The sequence below is a fragment of the Rattus norvegicus genome, chromosome 1, assembly GCF_036323735.1.
Source record: "Rattus norvegicus strain BN/NHsdMcwi chromosome 1, GRCr8, whole genome shotgun sequence".
Taxonomy (NCBI): Eukaryota; Metazoa; Chordata; class Mammalia; order Rodentia; family Muridae; genus Rattus; species Rattus norvegicus.
This window is the reverse complement of record NC_086019.1, coordinates 256,621,855-256,641,966: the sequence shown is the minus strand read 5'-3', so window position 1 is coordinate 256,641,966 and position 20,112 is coordinate 256,621,855. Positions and strand designations below refer to the sequence as shown.

General features: G+C 45.7%; 1 protein-coding gene across 5 annotated transcripts in view; it reads left to right on the top strand.

Moving 5' to 3' along the window:
- Cfap43 (cilia and flagella associated protein 43) overlaps positions 1 to 20,112 on the top strand; it is an 87,259-nt gene that overhangs the window by 11,850 nt on the left and 55,297 nt on the right. For 4 of the 5 annotated variants that reach the window (XM_008760497.4, XM_345041.10, XM_039101433.2 and 1 more), the window contains 6 exons: positions 534 to 701; positions 3,741 to 3,891; positions 9,975 to 10,134; positions 13,222 to 13,289; positions 14,828 to 14,959; positions 17,892 to 18,008. In XM_008760497.4, coding sequence (XP_008758719.1) covers positions 534 to 701; positions 3,741 to 3,891; positions 9,975 to 10,134; positions 13,222 to 13,289; positions 14,828 to 14,959; positions 17,892 to 18,008 — 796 coding nt within the window. Of the gene's footprint in view, positions 1 to 533; positions 702 to 3,740; positions 3,892 to 3,961; positions 4,342 to 9,974; positions 10,135 to 13,221; positions 13,290 to 14,827; positions 14,960 to 17,891; positions 18,009 to 20,112 lie in introns of those variants that run through there. The other variant, XM_006231588.5, reaches the window with a different exon arrangement.

Below are 20,112 nucleotides of genomic sequence, written 5' to 3'. Positions count from 1 at the left end.
TGTACTTGTGCATGCACGTGTGTGTGTGTGTGTGTGTGTGTGTGTGTGTGTGTGTGTTCCCCATTCCTCCAGCAAAGAGCATAGCTGGCAGAATTTGAGGCTATTTCCTCAAAAGAACAAATCAAGTAGCAGATTTTTAAATGATATATATATATATTTTAAAAAGTCAGTAAATGATCTACGAGTGCAGGACACCCAGATACACACACAGTACTCGGGTCCAACACGTGCGATGTAGACACTAATGTGGCGATGCTTCCATTCCCCAGGTGTGAGTGAGTCAAATTCAGACCAAACAGGAAGGACCGAGTAACCCTGGGATGATGGTGCAATATTCGAACATATATATCATTTCATTCCTTAGAGGGGTTCATTCGAATGCAGTCACTCAAAAGCTTGGTGTTTACGTCACGGGTTATGAAGTTGTATCACAACCTGTGTCCTGGCTGATGCAAGTTGCATGAAATTAGATATTTCCCAGACATAGAATGAAACAAAGCTTACCTTTTCATCAACTGCCGTTTCCGTTGAAGGAACTGGGAAGCCAATGTCATCTTGTGCAAGAAATCGAATCCTGGAATGGATGTGAGTCAGATGACCTTCAACCCCATGAACTGGCGCCAAATGTGCTTGTCAAGTCCAAGCGCCGTGAGCGTGTGGACCATTGAAAGAAGTAACCAGGAGCATCATTTCAGGATAAGGTAGGGGGCCTTTGTTGTTCCCCACCCATGAGCTGGTCTTGGTTGGCATTCGCCGTCATCACTGGGCCACATTGATGAATTAAGTGGCTTCTTGGGATAGCCACAAGCACGCGCGCGCACACACACACACACACACACACACACACACAGCCTGTTACAAGTCAATCACACTTTTCTGCATCTGTAATGAGCTTGGAGTGGCTGCTCACCCGTCAGCTTCCCTTTGACTCCCCAGGTCCTCTGAGAGTTTGTCCAGCGTGCTTAATTTTTGTGAAATTTGATTTGCTCAAATTAATGTTTCTAAATGTGACTACTATATAAAAAGGACACCAGTGACCTTTCGCTCCTGTTTCCTTGCTGCTCTAGTAAAGTCTGTTAAACAAGAATCTGTTAGATACAGGAAAAGTACAGCACAGCATGCGGTCAGCCATGTTACTCAAGCCAAGGTTCGCACAGAGCAGAATCATGGGCGTTACCCATTTAAAGGAGAAACGTGTCCAAGGAAAGTTCTGGAACAAATGGTGATAGTTGATAATGGAGGGCTGTAGCAAAGACTTCAAAGTCCCAAAGCGCTACTGGTTTGACTTTTTTTGGCTGAAGACCAAGAGATGTTGGAAAAGCATACTCTTGAAATTGCAACTTTTGAACCTCTACCTTAGGTAACGTGTGAAGCCAAAAAGAAATGAAAGGGGTAAAAAGAAAAAGAAAAAAGAAAAAAAGGCAACCTGTCCAAACCAGAAGCATCTAAGAGTTCTGATTAGCACATTTTTTCCTTCAAGATCATTTTCAGAAGCACCCAGAGATAGGTCTGTCTCCAGTCACGGTTCAAAGCACTGTCTCTTAACAGAGTGGACAATGGTCCACCAGGTGTACATCGGGACAGGCACCTGCTTTACCACCCCATCACCTCTCCCTTTGAGACCTTTGAACGTTCCACTGCAAAATTGTTGCTGACTGTTTCTGAATATTGTTGGTATGACTTCTCCATAGACAAACAAAGCAAGAGACACGGGAGAGGACTTTCAGGACTTACATGCACTTAGCCATGCCTTCACATACTCTGCTTATATGACCAATCTCCAAAACTGTCTTCCTTTCATAGAACGCAAGCTCTGATTTAATGCCATGAATTCTCCAAACCCTCTCTCTCTCTCTCTCTATATATATATATATATATATGTGTGTGTGTGTGTGTGTGTGTGTGTGTGTGTGTGTGTGATTTATTTATTTATTTTATGTGAGTACACTGTCACTGTCTTCAGACACACCAGAAGAGAGAATTGGATCCATTACAGATGGTTGTGAGCCACCATGTGGTTGCTGGGAATTGAACTCAGGACCTCTGGAAGAGCAATCGTGCTCTTAACCACTGAGCCATCTCTCCAGCCCCTATATATTTTTTAAACATACTTTTTATTGACTCTTTGGGAACTTCACCTCTTATACTCTAGCCCCACTCATTCACCAGCCCTTCCATATCCGCCCTCCACCCTCGTAGCCCCGCCCTGCCCAAGTAAATAAAATAATAAAAATTAGAAAAGAAATTTAAAAATCTCTAGCAAGCGCAGTACTCTGTGGGTACACCATTCTGCACCTCTCTCTTCCCCACATCTCCATCACACATCCAAATAGCTCTGCTTGTGAGCATTCATTGCAGTGAGCCATTAGGCTACTTCAAGGCCTCTGGCTTCTGCTACAACATCAACCTCACAGAGACTCTCAGACATCCTGCTGTTTCCCTGACTGGTGGCGATCCACAGGACTGGCCCCTTCATGAGCTCCAGCAATTAATTCATTAATTCTAGGTTGGTGGTCCTAGATGGAGAGGATGTTGCGGGTGGGCCAATCTAAAACTCTGACTCTGGGCCTCAGTGGTAGTTGAGTTGGTCAATTTTCCCACACCCACGCCACCGAAGCTGGCTCTCCCACTGACCAGGTGAGGGGCTGAGCTGTCCTCATCCCCCATGCCCACACCTCTAGGGTCAGCTCTCCAGCACCGTCCCAGGTGACAGCTCTCCTTCGGTGGGGTGGGGCCAACTCCCCTGAGCCCATGTGACCACTGGCACCAATATGTGGTGGCTGGGGGTAGGGTGGGGTGGGGGAGAGCCATCTCAGTACAGCCCTCAGACAGCAGCATGGCTTCAGGCTGCATTTACAAATCCGGGACATCCTCATAGCCTTTGGTGGTAATGTGGACCACCGACGTCAACACTGACCCCAGCTGCAACAGGACCACCAACCTAGACATGGCTGGCAGTGACATCACCGTGGTCCTGGGGTGGTCGTGCCAGGCTGTTCCCACTGCTGTCGTGTCTTCAGTTCCACTTCTCTTCTGAGCACACAAATCACTTAGCTTCTTTTCCACTCCCATCTCTCCACCGCCTCCTTGCTCGCGCTCCTAGGCTGGGCTGGGCACTGCCCGAGGTGTCTCAGCGTTTCTGCCTCACCTGCCCCGAGACCCACCTTTAAAACGTAGATCAACGATAAACTCGAAGATGGGATTTTTTTTTTTTTTTTTTTTTTTTTTGTCATCAGATATTTCGAGATGGCTGGATTCAGGCTCTGTTTGCGGGTTCTTTTTTATTCCAGCTCACAATATTTTTTATTTTACTTAGTTGCCAACATTCAAAATTTGAGATGTTTCTCACAAATACCCAGATACTATTTTAGAACCGAAAGCTCTTGCACGTCAGCAACTCTGTCAGCTAGAACTGAGTGTTACCTGTCACCTCTACAAGAAGAGGACGCTCTTCTGCTGGTTACGGCGCCCCAGACCTCCCCCACAACATTGAAGTTTACAGTTCCCGCTTCGCACATTAGCTTTGAATCTTCTCAAGAATCCTTGTGCCCTTAGTTCTTAGCTACACGTGACTTGTCACTGTATGGCATGTATTTCAAAAGCTGCTGCTCGGCCCTTATCTTCTTGTGTGTGTTTTATGACAGAACACCTCCTCTCCATCCCCACTGATGGAGAGAACCTCCACCCATGTGGCGTAACCCCTGTTACTCCACTTGATCTGATGCGTCCCTTTTCCACAGGCTGGTGAAGCTGCCTCAAGAAGATGGGACGCTCTCAAATGAAACCGACATGCTTTTCCCCACCTCTCTGCCCAAGGATCTCATTTATGGACCCGTATTGCCCCTGTCGGCCATTGCCGGGCTGGTGGGCGAAGAGGCAGAGACATTCAGGGTAATTATCTCGCTTGCTTCAAGGCGGCTGTCTCGGGAGTGAGATCTCGTTTGATTATAGGACAGCTGGGAACGCAGGACCGTCCTGCTCGTTCTGAATCACCTGGGAAGCAAAGACCCCACATACATGGGTACTGTGTGTGGATACTTGGGGAGATGGCGGCAGGGCGGCTGTGACCCTGATTTTGGACCAGCTGATGTTGAGGGACTGGGAAGCAAGGAGAGGTGCAGGGTGGGAGCTGGCAAGTAGAGCCCCTGTTCCCCAACAGGAGCCAAGTGGCAGCGATGGAGATGTAAACCTTAGTGAGTGTGATTCTCCCGGCAGCCCCTGGGAGCAAAGGGGGCGGGGCTAGTGAATGAGGAGAAACATCTGAGGGAGGAGAGAGAAGAGGGCGGAAGAAGCCCACTGCTAACAGGAGGAGAAGAAAGAGCAGTCTGCATCTGAGCACAAGTAAATGCAGGGGAGTGGAGCGTAGTGGAGGGTTTTTTAAATGACAGAATCTGCCACCAGCCTCGCACCCCTCCCCCCACCCCTGCCGCTTGCTGCTTGCTTCTTTCCACACGTTTACACCAAGCTCCTTCCAGGCAGCCAACCGACTCTCTTTCAGGCAGTAGGCCCACGTGGTGAGCAGGCATGAGTGTTCCTGTCAGAAGAGAGAGGCTAACAACAAAGTGAAGGGAGACATTAAACTCCTCACACGGGTGAGGTGGCACGGAAAGGATCACCTTATGGTTGAGCCTCTTCCTTGAGATTTGAAGCACAAGGAGCCATTTCTGTTACAAGAAGAAGAGGAGGAGGAGGAGGGGGGAGGGGGAGGGGGGAGGAGGGGGAGGGGGAGGAGGAGGAAAGAAAGAAGAAGGGACGTTTCAAGTGCGGGGGACAGCATGTCCAGAGGCTCTGGGTGAGACAGCTTGGCATGTTTGAGGGACTGAGAACAGAGCCCTGTGGTTGGAGTGGCCAACATGGTAAATACGATTCAGAGTGGTGGTCAGGAGGGAGACGGAGGGAGGGAGTCACCGGGCAAATCATTTGGGATGAACGAAGATGAGGACCATCAGTCCTCTGGACCACTGGGACCTGTTGTGATGATGTCCCGTGGAACCAAGCCGTGGATAAAGGCCATGGGCATGTGGCCAAGTGAAACAGCACTGCAGAAAATGAAGCTATCCCACTGTGAAAGCACGTGAAGTAACTTGCCACGAAAGACAAGATTGTCTGCGGTGGACAAGAGAAATGGTCCGTGCTCACAGTATGTCCTCTAATGAACCGCAGAAATTCACTTCTGTTCATGCGGAAGCCTGATTAGTTCTTGTTCAGCCCAGGTTCTAGCCATGGAAAGCGCACCACCCCCTCTCAGTCACAAGGGGGCAGCAAAGTAAAAACCAAGGCACTCAACCAGTTATTTCCCCCTTCCTGTCTGTCTCCCTGCCCTCTCCTCCTCCACTCCCTCTTTCCCTTCCTCCCTCCAGTAAATCTGTAGGAGTCCTAATAGTCCACAGTTCCCACTCAATAATGGGCCTAACAGAAAACGTTTAAAATCCAGGCAACTGCCTTTTGCCTTTGGAAGACTATGAAATATTTCAAACGTCACTTAAATGCCTCTGTGTAGTGGCCATGGAGTTGGACAGTGGATGAAGCCCAAGTGCAAGGCCCTGGGTGCCGCGGTGTGCCACTGTCAGACCAGCATGGGGGCAGGGGGGTGCAGCGAGGAGCTCCAGCTTCAGTGAGAGCCCTGGCCTTGAAGCAAAGGTGAAACGGGATAAGACGCCTGCTGTTGACCTCCAGCCTCTGAGGCTGTACACCTGCACCCACACACAGACATACGCACACACCACACAGAGAGAAAAGAATGCCTCACATAGTGGGGTTGCTGTGTTAAACAAGGTTCTTGTATAAGCTGCATAGCTTCCTTTCCTGGGGCTCCCTTCATCACTTTCTGAAAGCAGAAATGTAATGTGTGTTATGACTCTACATCATACACATACATGCTACTTGGATTTTAGCTTAGAAATTTAATTTGTATATATACACACATACATATACATATATATCACGTGAAAACAGATAAAGCACTGACTAGGGATCGTCCAGTGAGTGGAAGGCAGAGCTTCTCCCAAATGTCTCGATTTCATTCCTAATCTTGAATGTCACCTCTTTGTTTTCTTAAATCTGTTGAATTTTATTTCATGAGCCTAAGTGTTTTGTCTGCACGTATATCTGTGTGCCATTAGGCGTGCACATGGAGGCCCAAAGAGGGCATCAGATTCCCCAGAACTGGAGTTACAGACGCTTGTGAGCTGCCACGTGGGTGCTGGGAATTGAACCCAGATCGTCTGCAAGAGCAGCCAGTGGGCTCTCGAGCCTCCGGAAGGTCATTTCTTGTGACCTGTGTACGAATGGCAAAGAAATCAATGACGGCTTGATGTACGTGACAGTCTCTAAGTTGGGGACTTTTACAGGATTACAGACATTAAATAATCTCATCTTTTTAGTAGGTTCCGACAGAATGGCACGCCGTAGGTCTTTAAAAATCCCAATACACATTATGCAAGTTATGTGAGGAATTAGAAAACTGTCCAGTTGTTGTGTGTGGAAAATCAAAAGCAGATGTTATCTGGACAGAAACTGGATCCAACATAATGAATTTAAGCTCAAGGGTCCAGTTTCTGTGTTTTGTCCACTGTTTTTTTTTTTCTTTTAAACAAAATTTGCTAAATACGAATCTCTTTGTGAACTCAAAAATTTCTCAGCACCTTTGTGCTGCTCCAGCCTTCAGCACAGTACGGGTTAGATCCAGTTTCCCCTCGGTGGGCTTGAGGCGATCAGAGCATTTGATGCTTGATCCCCGGGGCCTAGAAATGGAGGCTGAGTGGGCAGATGTTTTGAGACACAATCACGAACATGCCCGTCTCTTCTAAAACTCGGAAGAGAAAATCTGCTCATACGGTCCAGATTCCCCGACGTCTATTCTTACATAATACCAAATGCATTGCTAAAGACAGGAACACAAGATCAAACCTACAGAAAAATGAGAAAGAAAAAAAATCTAATTGTAGTTTAACTTTCCACAGCCGAAAACTTTCTAAGTTTAATCCTCACATTCTGTTTTTTGTTTGTTTGTTTGTTTGTTTAGATTTTCCAAATGCAAGCATTAGGTAGACAGGGGCAGAGGGATCAAACGTTCCAGGGTAACCTGGGCTACACAGTGAGATCCTATAAACAAACAAACAAGTTAGGTACACTTAACGATGACAAAAGAGTCCTTTTGTCATGCATACTCTGTCAGATGCCATCAGAAGCACTTGAGGGTGTAAATATTGTCCTTCGGTGAGTGTCTCTTTGTCTGATGGGTCAGGTCTTAGGCTGGTGCAGCAGAAAAGCCATTCACCGGTGACAGTCCAATCCCTTGGGTTGGTTGGTGGTGCCTTTTTGTTTAAATTGGGAGTTGGTGGGTGAGTAGTGACTATTCGGGTTTTTCTGTCCACGTCTACGAAGACCTAAAATAGGTCAGCCATACCGTTAAAGTCACCTCCCCCTTTAAAATACCATCGCACTGCATCTTCTTCTGACTGGCCATTTCAGGGTCTACCTGAACAGCTAACTCCTCTTTCCACTCTCCTCCCTGGTCCAGGAGGAACCTGTGGCTTCATAACCAGTGCTCCTGTGATCCACACGCCCGTCCCAGCCGTTACCTCTCTCCTTCCCGATTCTGCTGCCCACCCCAATTCCTCGCCTCGTGACTGTCTCACTGAGGGGAAACCAGACTGGCACACTGGCTGACATAGAACCAGGAGCTGATAGGCGTCCCTTGGAATAGGCAGCATCAGCAACTTATGTCAGTTGAGAATCTGGTAGGGTCGTTCATCAGTGAAGGGCCACGTGTCGTCGGCTGTCAGACAACTGGGCTTTATTAGGGTGGCTGGCACACAGCACAGCATTTAGAATGGATGATCGCTGTGCACACAGCTGACGGCACTACCCAGTGACAGCACCGGCTCCCACTTCACCTTTCTTCAACATGCTTCTCCGCACATAACATCCTCTATATTCAACCTCACAGCTTAACTATTTCTCCCCACCTCCCCATCATTGGTAGGTAAACCCCATACAAAGGGAGTTTTCTATCATTCAATATCACGTGGCTATTCGGAACAGTGTCTGAAAAAGGCCCATGCTCCCTGAACGTTGGTTAGAGGAATGAGTGCTCAAGTAAAAGCAGGGCATGAACGCAGAATTTTTTTCCCTTTAATATTTGGAGACAAGGTTTCTCTGTGTAGCCCTGGCTGTCCTAGAACTCAATCTGTAGACCAGGCTGGCCTCAAGCTCAGGGATCCCCCTGCCCCTGCCTCCCGAGTGCTGGGATTAAAGGCCTGTGTCACCACCACCCAGCAACATGAACACAAAGCTCTTAAAGAATCTAAACATGGGCTGGAGAAATGGCTCAGTGGGTAAGAGCACCCACCGCTCTTCCAGAGGTTCCTGAGTTCAATTCCCCGCAACCACATGGTGGCTCACAACCATCTGTAATGAGATCTGATGCCCTCTTCATGAAATAAATAAATCTTTAAAAAAAAAAAAAAGAATCTAAGCATGCTAGGAAATCGGCCCCTAATTTGTTAACACAGTTTATGTCAGTGGGTGCAAGGATGCCAGAAGAAAACAAGGTACAAATCTTAGCCATGTAAAACCACAGGAAGCTCAACGATACACAGATAGGCGCACGCACACACACACACACACACACACACACACACACGCACGCACGCACGCACATACATGCACACTCACACATCCACCCACACATGTGAACATCCATATACATGTGTGCACACACATCGGTGTATACATGTACATATATACATGCACATATATGTACTTGCAGGCACACACATGTGTGCACACATGCACATACATGTACACTCACATCCACACACATGTGTATATCCACATGCACGTGTACACATCTGTATATATGTATGAACACACGTTGGTGTATCATGCACATCTATGTACATGCACATATGTACTTGTAAGTATGCACACAGGTGTGCACTCATAAACACACACACTCACACTAGTACACTTCAATATGGAAGTAGAGTGCTTGTTTAACACGCAATAGGCCCCAACACCTCAAAAAGAAGGAAGAAGAAAGAGAGAAAGAGAGGGGGAGAGGGAGAGGGGAAAAGGGAGGGACGAAGAGGGGTGGGGGAGGCCATATGCTAGTATCCAGAACTGAAAGTCTAGCACTGTAGGCAGCATTTCTGTCACAGTTGTCAAAGCCACCTTGAGCCTCAGGGAGGAGAGTGTTCGGTCTGTCCAAGGCTTGCTAGGAAGAAGTTCTGGAGCCCAGCACTGCGCTGACAAGGGCCAGCCTTTCTTTGCTGAACACAAGTGTAAAGGCTCTGGGAGAGGAGTCACTATCACCATCTAAGGCCAGCCTGAACAAATCATGGCCTGTTTCTGTGGCCCAAGTCCAAGAATAGTTCTTACACTCTTGAGGTCATGCAGAGGAAAGCTGGGACCTGAGAGACCCATCCCCTAGGCTTTTTTTGAAAACAACTTGCTTTAAACTTGGTCCAAGCTGTTTTTGGAGCCCAAAGTCGACTTCTACTTGCATTCTGATTGTTTGTATGGAATGGAAGGCACACGGCGTGATCGTGGACCAAGTAAGAGGAACATCAGCCTCAGGCCAAAGGTCACCTCTTTGCCTTTGAAAGCCAGCTCAGCCAAAGCCCCAAGCTAACCTTCGAAAGTGAGCCTTGTGAGAAGACCAGAAGACAAGGGTGCTAATGACAGTCTTCCCTGAAAGGGGGACTGGAGATGCCGAAAGTGGCCACTAAGAACTAGCTAATAGGGTATTAATCAGAACGCATGACAAGAGAACTCTGGTGTATTAGCAGGAGAGCCTTGGTAACAGTGAAAAAAGAATAGAGCAAAGGAGAAAGAGCTCTGACTCTGATGTTGATGCGTTTCCACTGGCCACTCGTTCTGGTTTCTTTGTGACGGTTCTTTTGGTGGGTGTCCTGTGGCCCCTGAGCATGATTGCTGTCTTAACACGTGGATGCTATTCTCTCCCGAAGCCGAAAGATGATATATATCCTCTGCTTCACCCAACTATGCACTGCTGGACTCCGTCAAGCGACCTGTACGTTGGGTGTGAGGAGGGTCATCTTCTGATGATTAACACGGAAACCTTGAAGGTGACTGTGCTCCAGAAGCTGGAGGAGTTTCCAGTACTGGGTAAGAAACTGCTCTGCCCCAGGGTCCACAAGTACAGCTGCAGTGTTCGCTTTGCATATCCTTCAAGATAGTGGTTTTGGAATCCCTGATTTTCCCCCTTAGAGACATCCTGGGGCCTCCTTAAGTTCGATTCTGTATTACCAAGTCCTATGGATACACATTGTAGCTACTCACTGTTTACCAAGAGCCAATTGGCTTCTAATGTGAGGATACCAAAAGATACCGCTTTATATATTGATGTCATAAGGTCTTCAGGACACCACGAGGAGATACGCCTGTACCTCCTCAACACAGAGCACTCGCATTCTGTAAAATGTCTCAACAAGTTGGGGTGCTTGTCAGCAATCAGGGCTTGATCCCCAGAATCCCCACGGGTGGACAGAGAAAACCTGCAAGTTGTCCACATACAAAGTGTACCCTCCCCTCCCACCACCCATAATCTCTAAACACACAAGCTCAGATTCTTGTGAGCTGTGGGGCTGACACTAGAGTCCAGGGAATGAGGCCTCGAACTCCCAAGTTCTGATCTCCGATCCGGTAACCTTCTCTGTTCCACTTAGTCAGCTAGTCATGTCCTTTCTGTCCCATTCCCTTCTAGCCCCCTTTCTGTGACAGCTACCTCTTTACGTGTGCTATGCCACAACCCCCCTGCTGTGTCATTTCTTTCAAGGAGGACCTTATTAGCTCTCCCTTATATATATCTAGTATCCATTCTTGGCTCCATCAGATGTGGCCCTCGTAAGGCCTGGACCACAGGAACCCATCCCCACCCGAGTATGGGATCTAAAGAGGGAGCTTCTCCAGGGCCAGCTACTCAAACCTGCACACTAAACTCTCTCCTCCAGGTCATCCTTTCACACAATCTTTGCAGCAAACCTGACCCTTTCTGACGTGAATCTACATTTAATCCAAAGCAAGCAGCTGGCTACCGGTCAAATGGCTCATGCTTAACACCCACCTCAGGGTCTCTGCTCTCCTAAGGTCCCGCCTCCTGCCTGTGACGTCATTTTCCATCAGCCCCAGGATGTGCCTTTGCCAAGCAGTGTCTATTCCTGGCGGTTCACAGATCTGCCTCCTGCTCATTTTCTTGCCTCTCCTCCTCTCCATCTCACCCAGGGTCTGGCTCACATGTCACTCCCTCTTGCAAATTTTCCACAGCTTTCTTATCTTTCGCAGAGTCGCTCTCCCAATCTCCGACTCTCTCTTCCTTGGCAAAGAGCTCTCCCTGTTATGACTGGCCCTCCAGCTCTTTCTCTCAACAGGGAATCTAAAGCCCTGTTACCGGACACTTTCCAAGAGCAAGCCTCTGTCGGCTCCTTCCGTCAAGACCTCCACCTGAACTTGTTAAAACTTTTTATTGTTCCTGTGCTCTCTCACTGCCTTTTAAGGTTACCTTTGTGAAGAGCGTCCATTTCTTTCTTGTCCACTTCTGTGCGGACCCTTCCCCAGCCCCACCTCCACCTTCAGATGCGCTAGGTGCCCACACTGGAACTCCATGTGCTCCACAACTCAGCTGGAGCCTCGCCCCGTGTTAGCACAATGGCCCCAAACCTCTCTCCTCTCCTGGTCATCAGCTGAGGTCACTTCATTATTTGACCCTGTTTAATCCCGCTACAGAATCTCGTGGCCTCTGCAAGGGCTTGCAGAAAGAACTAGATAACAAATGCATTACCCTCAGGATACCCACCACACTTCGAATGTCTTAAGCACCGTTCGCCATTTCTTTCCTGCAGGCTCTTCTTTTGCATTGTATTATAAAGGCTTTTAAATACGCATTTATCAATCTGGGGGCGGTGGCACAAGAACCTGTAGTCACAGCTCTCGGGAGGCTGAGGCAGGTGGATTATGAGTTTGAAACCAGCCTGGATCACACACACACACACACACACAATTTTTTGAAGACTAATGCATATTGTGGAAGGGACCAGCCAGCCAAGGGACAACAGAGATAACCTATACATTAACAAGTACAATGTCACACAATTTCCGTCCTCTATGGACAATGACATTAGTAAATACGGGTTGACAAATAGTCTTAGCCAGGGGTCTGAGAGTAAAAAGACATCTAAGTAGGACTGTAGATCGATCAGAATTGTGCTTTGCAGATTAATTTAGCCACGGTTTGGGAAGGGAGGTCTTCAAAACGAGGTATCAGCAGCCCCTCTCCCAGGCCTGGACTCTGAAGACTCCAGTGGCAGCTTTATAGCAGTGGGGACAGTGACATAAGGAAAGGACAGATTTCCCAGCCGCCAACATCACATTGTTCTGTGCAGTGGACGAACATTTTGACGGATGCCGTCTGAGCCCGCATAGTTACCACATTTGTACTTTCCTACACAAACCGGTCACGTGGTTATGTTATTTCCTCCCCAAAGACAAAAGTCTTATCAATAGCAGAAGTTCTTGCAGAAAGGTTTCCTATGTGCTTTATTTGATAACGATGTATGTACCGTTTGATATAGACTATAAATTTATAAATGCATACATCTTAAGTACACAGCCCCGTGGTTTGACTGCGTTGGTCTCTGACACCAGCTTTTTCGTCTCTCACCAGTTTCTGTAAAGATCTCTAACAGGAGTCCACAGGCCGGTGCTCCAGCCCTCCAGGGCAGCTTGTCTCACTTTTTTTCTTTTCTTTTATTGGATATTTTATTCACATTTTAAATGTCATCCCTTTTCCTGTTTTCCCCGACTATAAACCCCCTATCCCCCTCCCCCTGCTTCAGTGAGAGCGCTCCCCACCCACCCACTCCCACCTCACCGCCCTGGCATTCCCCTACACGGGGGCATCGAGCCTTCACAGGACCAAGGGCTCCACCCAACAAGGCCATCCTCTGCTCCATAGGCAGCTGGAGCCATGGGTCCCTCTTTGGTTGGTGGCTCAGTCCCTGCGAGCTCTGGTTGGTTGATGTTGTTGTTCTTCCTGTGGGGTTGCAAACCCCTTCAGCTCCTTCCGTCTTTCCTCTGACTCCTCCTTTGGGATCCCCGTGCTCAGTCTAACTTCTGTAACCATAAAAACAGCTGTTGCTGCTGCGAGAGTTGCTGCCCTTTCGATGCCGTCGTCTACTTTCTCTTGTTTTCCCACAGATGGAGCCCAGCTTATCAATCCACTCACGCTGGTGTACCAAAAGGACGGCATACTCGCTTCTGGAATTGTAATGTATTTTATTTCTCAGAATTCCTCACTTCAGAAAAAAAAAAAAGCAGTTCCCCTCTGCTGCTGCTTATGTTGGGTTCTTTCAGACTAGCAATTAAAATGGTTTCCTTGTTGAATGTTCCTAGGGAAACTTCCCATTATGTGCAAAAAAAAAAAAAAAAAAAAAAAGGAAGAAGACAGGTGATGAACGATTACGTCTCTGTTGTTGCAAATGGACAAAAGTGGACTTTAGAAACGCTGCTGTCCCTCCTACCCAGGGGGAACAATTACCTGCAGCCCAGCCCTGTGTCAGAAGTGAACTTGGGTCTTTGGTCTGTTGCAGCTGATAATGAAACTCAGCATCTTCCATCTCCGTTTGCTTGAGCAGATGGGGTTTCCACAGGCTGTACAGAGCACTATGCAGAGTATATCATTATTGACCCTCACAACTTTGTCAGGTGGAAATCTGACGTGCTCCTCACATCGGTGAAAGTGCCTCATCTCCTGGCAGTCACCGGAAAGCGAACCTGGGACGTTGCACTCCGTGGAATATGCTTTTATTGTCTTATAGAACACGCATTTCCAGGAGGTTTTAGATGGGGGCAGACCACGTGTCCCCATGTGGTTGAGATCGGCGCCATCCAGGTTGAGATTGGTGACATCATAACACAGAAATCTCAGGTCTAGGTGAAGCTGCCCCTAGTCCGCTGTCAGCTTTGTCTGTCAGTCTCACTGCCAGTGGTCTCCCTAAGGCCCTGACATCAGGGTGAAAGATTCCACCATTTGGACGAATGTGGTTCCACCAAGCAGAAGCCACCGTGAGCGTCTACGCTTACCCTCCACTTAGATTCTCCTTCCTGGAGTTTTCAAGAGAACCCCTCCCCCTCCACTTCCTACATCTAGTCTGCGTTTGCGACCTTTAAGCTTCTTACCTGTGCTGGTGAGGGATGGAGAATGGCCATCATCTTGGGGAAATGGGGAAAGCACCTTGTCATATGAAGTCGCATCTCTTAAATGTCCAGCTTAGTGACATTGGGGTTCCATGTAGCAAATGATAGCTACCTCCCCCCACCCCACCCCCAGACCCCACCCCCAGACCCCAAGCCTCTTTTTTTAAAGATTTATTTATTTATTCTATATAAGTACACTGTAGCTGTTTTCAGACACACCAGAAGAGGGCATCAGATCTCATTACAGATGGTTGTGAGCCACCATGTGTTTGCTGGGATTCGAACTCAGGACCTCTGGAAGAGCAGTCAGTGCTCTTAACCACTGAGCCATCTCTCCATTTCCCCCACCCCCCGAGCCTCTTAACTATTGCAGAAACAGTTCACATTCGTCTTGAGACTCATTCGGTAAAGTCTATTTATCGGCCTCCAGTTGTCCAGCCCATTTTTATTGAACACCTGCCGTGTTTAAGCATTGTATTGGGGGTTGGAGAAGAGAACATGACGTGAATAAAAAGCATGACTCTACTTTGATGTCACATAGGTGAAACGCAGTCTATGCTTGGGCAAACACTGACTTTGTGTCTGTCTCGCTGTGTTCGGTCTGCAGGACGGTGTGATATACTCGTTCATCATCAAAGACACAAAGTACGAAGTGAAGCCCTTCCTTGAGTTTGATGGGCCAGTGGCACATTTGGCGTTCTCCCCTAGTTACAAAATGTTGCTGATTCAAACAGACAAGGTACATCAGAGAGTGATTTCTTGATGCACAATCTTCAGACACTGGCAGTGCATGGTGGGAATAAAGAAAGGGGTGTGTGTGCGTAATGATTCTCCGCCCATCAGTGCTCCCCCTATTGCACATGGAACGCTCTGTGAACCAAGGCCTGAATTAAAAATCCATGCTTAACTATGTACGCACACCTACACAGAGAGAGGGAATTTGAATGCAGGGTCCTCCATGCCCCGCCTCCAGGGGCTTGCCTTTCACATCTCTTGGCTCTGTTTCCCCTTTGCTGCCTCTCTTTCCTTGCAAACTTTCACCCTCTGGTATTTAATTTCTGTCCTATTGGTAACTTTGGAAGAAAGTTTCCAGCTATAAGAAAACTTTTCTGAAATAGATGTGGTGGATTAACTCAGTCACCCATCTACTTGTGTCAGCCAGTCTGGTCAGGAGAAGTCTGAGCTCTCATTGGCCCGGGCAATCAGATATCTACCTGTATAGTTTCGTTCCAGTCAGCCCACCCAGATATGAGTTCTGTATGAAAAGAAGGTTGAAGAATCAATGTATAGTTGAACGAGTGACTCTCTGAGTTATATAGTTAGAAAGACCCCTGATTAATAAAATGACTCCCAATTGTCAAGATTAGCAGTCATTTTATTGTTAGGCAAGAACATTGGACAGATTGCAAATAAAGTCAAATATTTTGGTTTTATCTATGGGGAGACTTAAGTTTCTGGTAATTACCAGAAGTTGGAACAATGGTACTTTGTTTTATAAATAAGTGGGAAAATTAAATATATCTGTTGTAAAGAAGAAACTATTTTCTTGAAAGAATCCTAATAGAAAAAGAAAACAGCCAAACAAAACTACTAAAACACACACACACACACACACACACACACACACGCACACACACACACAAACACTACATGAACATACGTGAGGGCCGGCAAGGTGGTTCATCATTAAGAGCACATTTTGCTCTTCCAGAAGGCTCGTGTTGGATGGCTGACACCCACACAACCATCTGTCACCCCAATCCCAGGTCGTCAGATCTCTCTTCTGGCCTCCACGAGCATTAGGCATGCATATGGCACATGGACACACATGTAGGCAAAACACTCATGCACATGAAATAAAAACGGCCCCAGCCACTCAAGAAGTGCACACACACAGATGCAGGCAAAGCACCCATTTAAAAAAAAAGTTTAAAAGTTAAATGGACACACTTGACACGGAAGATAAAGGAAGAGGTTATTGGGAATGTTGTCAAGGAAACCAGACTGAATGGAATTGCAGAAGATAAGAGGTATGAATTACACACTGAAAAAAACCTAGCATGTCTGACTGAAGTCCTAGAGAGGATGAGGTGGGCAGAGGTAAGGCTTCAGAAGATACTAATTCACAGAACTGATTAAATAGAGTTCACAGAGACAGAATAAGTCCCAGGGGGAGCCGAATGACACACACACTTATAGTTCCCAAGAGGGACCCTTTGAAAAACAGTCTCTTTAAAAAGTTACATGAATCAAGAAGAAACAAATACTCCAAACACATGTTCAAACACTCCAACACTGAGGTATACCAGTCGCAGGCTGTTACTAGAGAAAACTCTTTAAAATATGTACTTCAGGAGGGCCCAGGGGGAAAGATGCCAACTAGAAGGTGTGTGTGTGTGTGTGTGTGTGTGTGTGTGTGTGTGTGTGTGTGATATATCAAAGAAGCAAACCATTCTCTGTGACAGCCCATCTGAAGGCTCAAGGTCCAGTGAGATGACAGCAAATGGGTGAGCGTGTGTATTATTCAGGCACTAATGGGAAGGAATCTAGTGGTGCTCTGTTGACATTGTATGAATACATCCTCATGGTGAAGATCACACAGAAATAAAATCCCTCGTTTTCAGATGACAGAATCTGAAATTTACCAGGATGTGTGAACATGTAAAACACACAGACGCCTAACGACATAGACACAGATAGATATAGATAGATATAGATAGAGATAGAGATAGAGATAGATAGATATAGATATAGATAGAGATAGATAGAGATAGAGAGAGATAGAGATATAGATAGATATAGATATAGATAGAGATAGAGATAGAGATAGAGATAAATATAGATATAGATAGATATAGATTGATATAGATATAGATATAGATAAATATAGATAGAGATAGATATAGGTAGAGATAGAGATATAGATATATAGATATAGATAAATATAGATATAGATAGGTATAGATAGAGATATAGAGATAGATATAGATAGATATATATAAATAGAGATAGAGATAGAGATAGACAGAGATAGATATATAGATAGAGATAGATATATAGATAGAGATAGAGATAGATATAAATAGATATAGAGATAGAGATAGATGTAGATATAGATAGATGTAGCTATAGATAGTTATAGATATAGACACATAGATATAGATATAGATGTAGATAGATATAGATATAGATAGATTACATTCATGGTGGAATGGCTAGGAAGAAGAGAGATATGGTATTAGCAGGACATTTTCATAGACTTCTCTACATGCATGATGGAATGAACAATGTAATTTTGGCACAGTGGCCAGAAACAAACTGAACTTTTATCTCAACCATTCAGAACCCAAGGTGGCTTCTCATTCTGAGTAAAAGCCCAAAACACTGGCTGTGCTTTCAGTGACCCTTCACAGCTTAGGTTCCGTATCCTGTCCCTGGTCTTCCTCCCACACACTTGTCTCTTGCTGTACCTGCTGATTTGTTAAGACTTGTGCTCATTTAAATTAATAGATAAGATTTCTATATTTTAAGTTCCTCTGGGACCTTCTTTAAGTCTGTGGTCTCCCTTCGCCTGGTCCCAGTGTGTTGCACACCATGGCCATTAAACAAGTATTTGTTGACTCAATGACATGTGCACTAATCTTGTTTACTTTCTTCTGTGGCCTTTTTAGGGGTCTGTTTATATCTACACGTTTGGCACGGAGCCGGTTCTCGATAAACTCCTAGAGGCCTGTGACGGGAAAGTCCAGGCCATCAGCTTTATCACGCCTGGGAACAAATACTTCCTGGTAAGAGACGGTGTACGGGTGGGACACGGTAGGATTCCAGTGGTTGTATTTCAAGGTTTAAATCTCTATCCATACACAATTGGGTATCTTTAGACCAACCTCAAAACCACCTTCAAGGAAAGTGATCTTCTGAAAGGCCTATGTCAAAGAAGTTGGACTCATAATAACACTCCAAAAATGGGAGTTCCAGGCCCGGATGGCTTATCTGGTGAATTCTACTAGACATTTAAGGAAAAAAGTAACACTGATTTCCCACGATACCATTTTAAAGTTAGAAGCAGAAGGATTCCTTCCCAGCTCCTTCTCTGATGCTTTTCCCCACCCAAGCTACACAAAACACAAGAAAAGGAAACCACAAATCAGTATCTCCCCTGATGAAGACACGGCACCCTCCATTAAACACTAGCAGCACATTACACACCTCAACCAAGGGCAATTTATTTCAGGTATGCAACCCTGAAACACTGATTCCACACTAACCAGTCAATTAATGTAATCTCTCATACTACGATTTGACAACATCTGTTACCTGTTTATAAAAATACTCCAAAGACAGAATATCTATAAAATGCCTAATTCCTAATCAGTATCATACTGAAGTCTGAGCTCTAAGGTTTTGCTGTTGTTTCTTTGTTGTTTTTGTTTGCTTGTTTTGTTTTGGTTTTTGGTTTTTGGTTTTTATTTTGTTTTTGGGGGGGGTTGTGTTTGTTTGTTTGTTTGTTTGTTTGTTTGTAAAAAGGTATACAGACTGGAAAGAAATGAACAGCCTCTGTTCTCTGGTGACAAAATTGCCATCATAAGGGGGCTGGAGAGATGGCTCAGTGGTTAAGAGCACTGACTGCTCTTCCAAAGGTCCTGAGTTCAAATTCCAGCAACCACATGGTGGCTCACAACCATCTGTAATGAGATCTGATGCCTCTTCTGGTGTGTCTGAAGACAGCTACAGTGTACTTACATACATAAAATAAATAAATCTTAAAAAAAATTGCCATCAAAAAAAATCACAATCAAATGAGCAAACACCCTAGTTGCGTGACCATGGCAAAGGTGTAGGAGAAACAGTTACAACACAAAAAGATGAATTGTTTTCTTACGTTACCAGTAGTGAGCAATTACAATTTGAAATTAAAAATGCAATACTGCTTATGGTCGTGCCAATAAAACGAGCTAGGTATATTCCTAACAAAAGAGAGGTGGGCATTCTATGGGAAAAGCCATAAAATCTAGGGAAATAACTAAAACATTTATCTCTTCCCCCCACAAAAAAGTTGTTATTGACCCAATTACATGTTAAATCACAAAATATTTCACTTTTCTTTCAAGATGAGGTTTCTATCTATAGACCAGGCTGGCCTTGAACTCTGATATCAGCCTGCCTCTGCCTCCAAGTGCTGGTATTTAAGGCTGCCTGGCTAAACATTAGCCAAAAACTTCTGCTTACTTCCAGGACGGCTTCTTTTACTGCATTTTTCCAACCAAATGTAGACCAAATCATAGATGATGGCCCCTTCCTTTGTTGCATGGCCCCTAAAAAAATGAAAGAAACCTAAGTACTTAGTCATCAATGTTACAACTTCCCTGAGGCATTTTTTTTCTTTTTTCTTTTTTTTTCTTTCTTTTTTTTTTTCCGGAGCTGGGGACCGAACCCACCCTGAGGCATTTTTAATTCTTAAGTAATCCCATTTCACAAGGAGCCCAGGCATGCTTGACTCTTGCCCCATGCTCTGTAACTCTGAGCCCACCTTCAGTACACTCTTCCTCCTTCATGACCTCCAAGACCAGCATCAACATCCAATGGGAAAGGGAACCGCAGGGTTAAGATGATTATCTTAATCTGTGGCAAGCTGTCACCCTGACACAGAGAACAAGTGGCAACTTTGTTAAGATGTCACCTCTTGAATGGATATAGAAAATGTACATCTACACAATGGAGTACTACTCAGCTGTCAAAAACAATGACTTCATGAAATGGATTGAACTAGAAAATATCCTGAATGAGGTAAATCCCAATCCCAGAAAAACACACGTGGTATGCACTCATTGATAAGTGGATATTAGCCCAAATGCTCAAATTACCCAAGATGCAATGCACGGAACACATGAA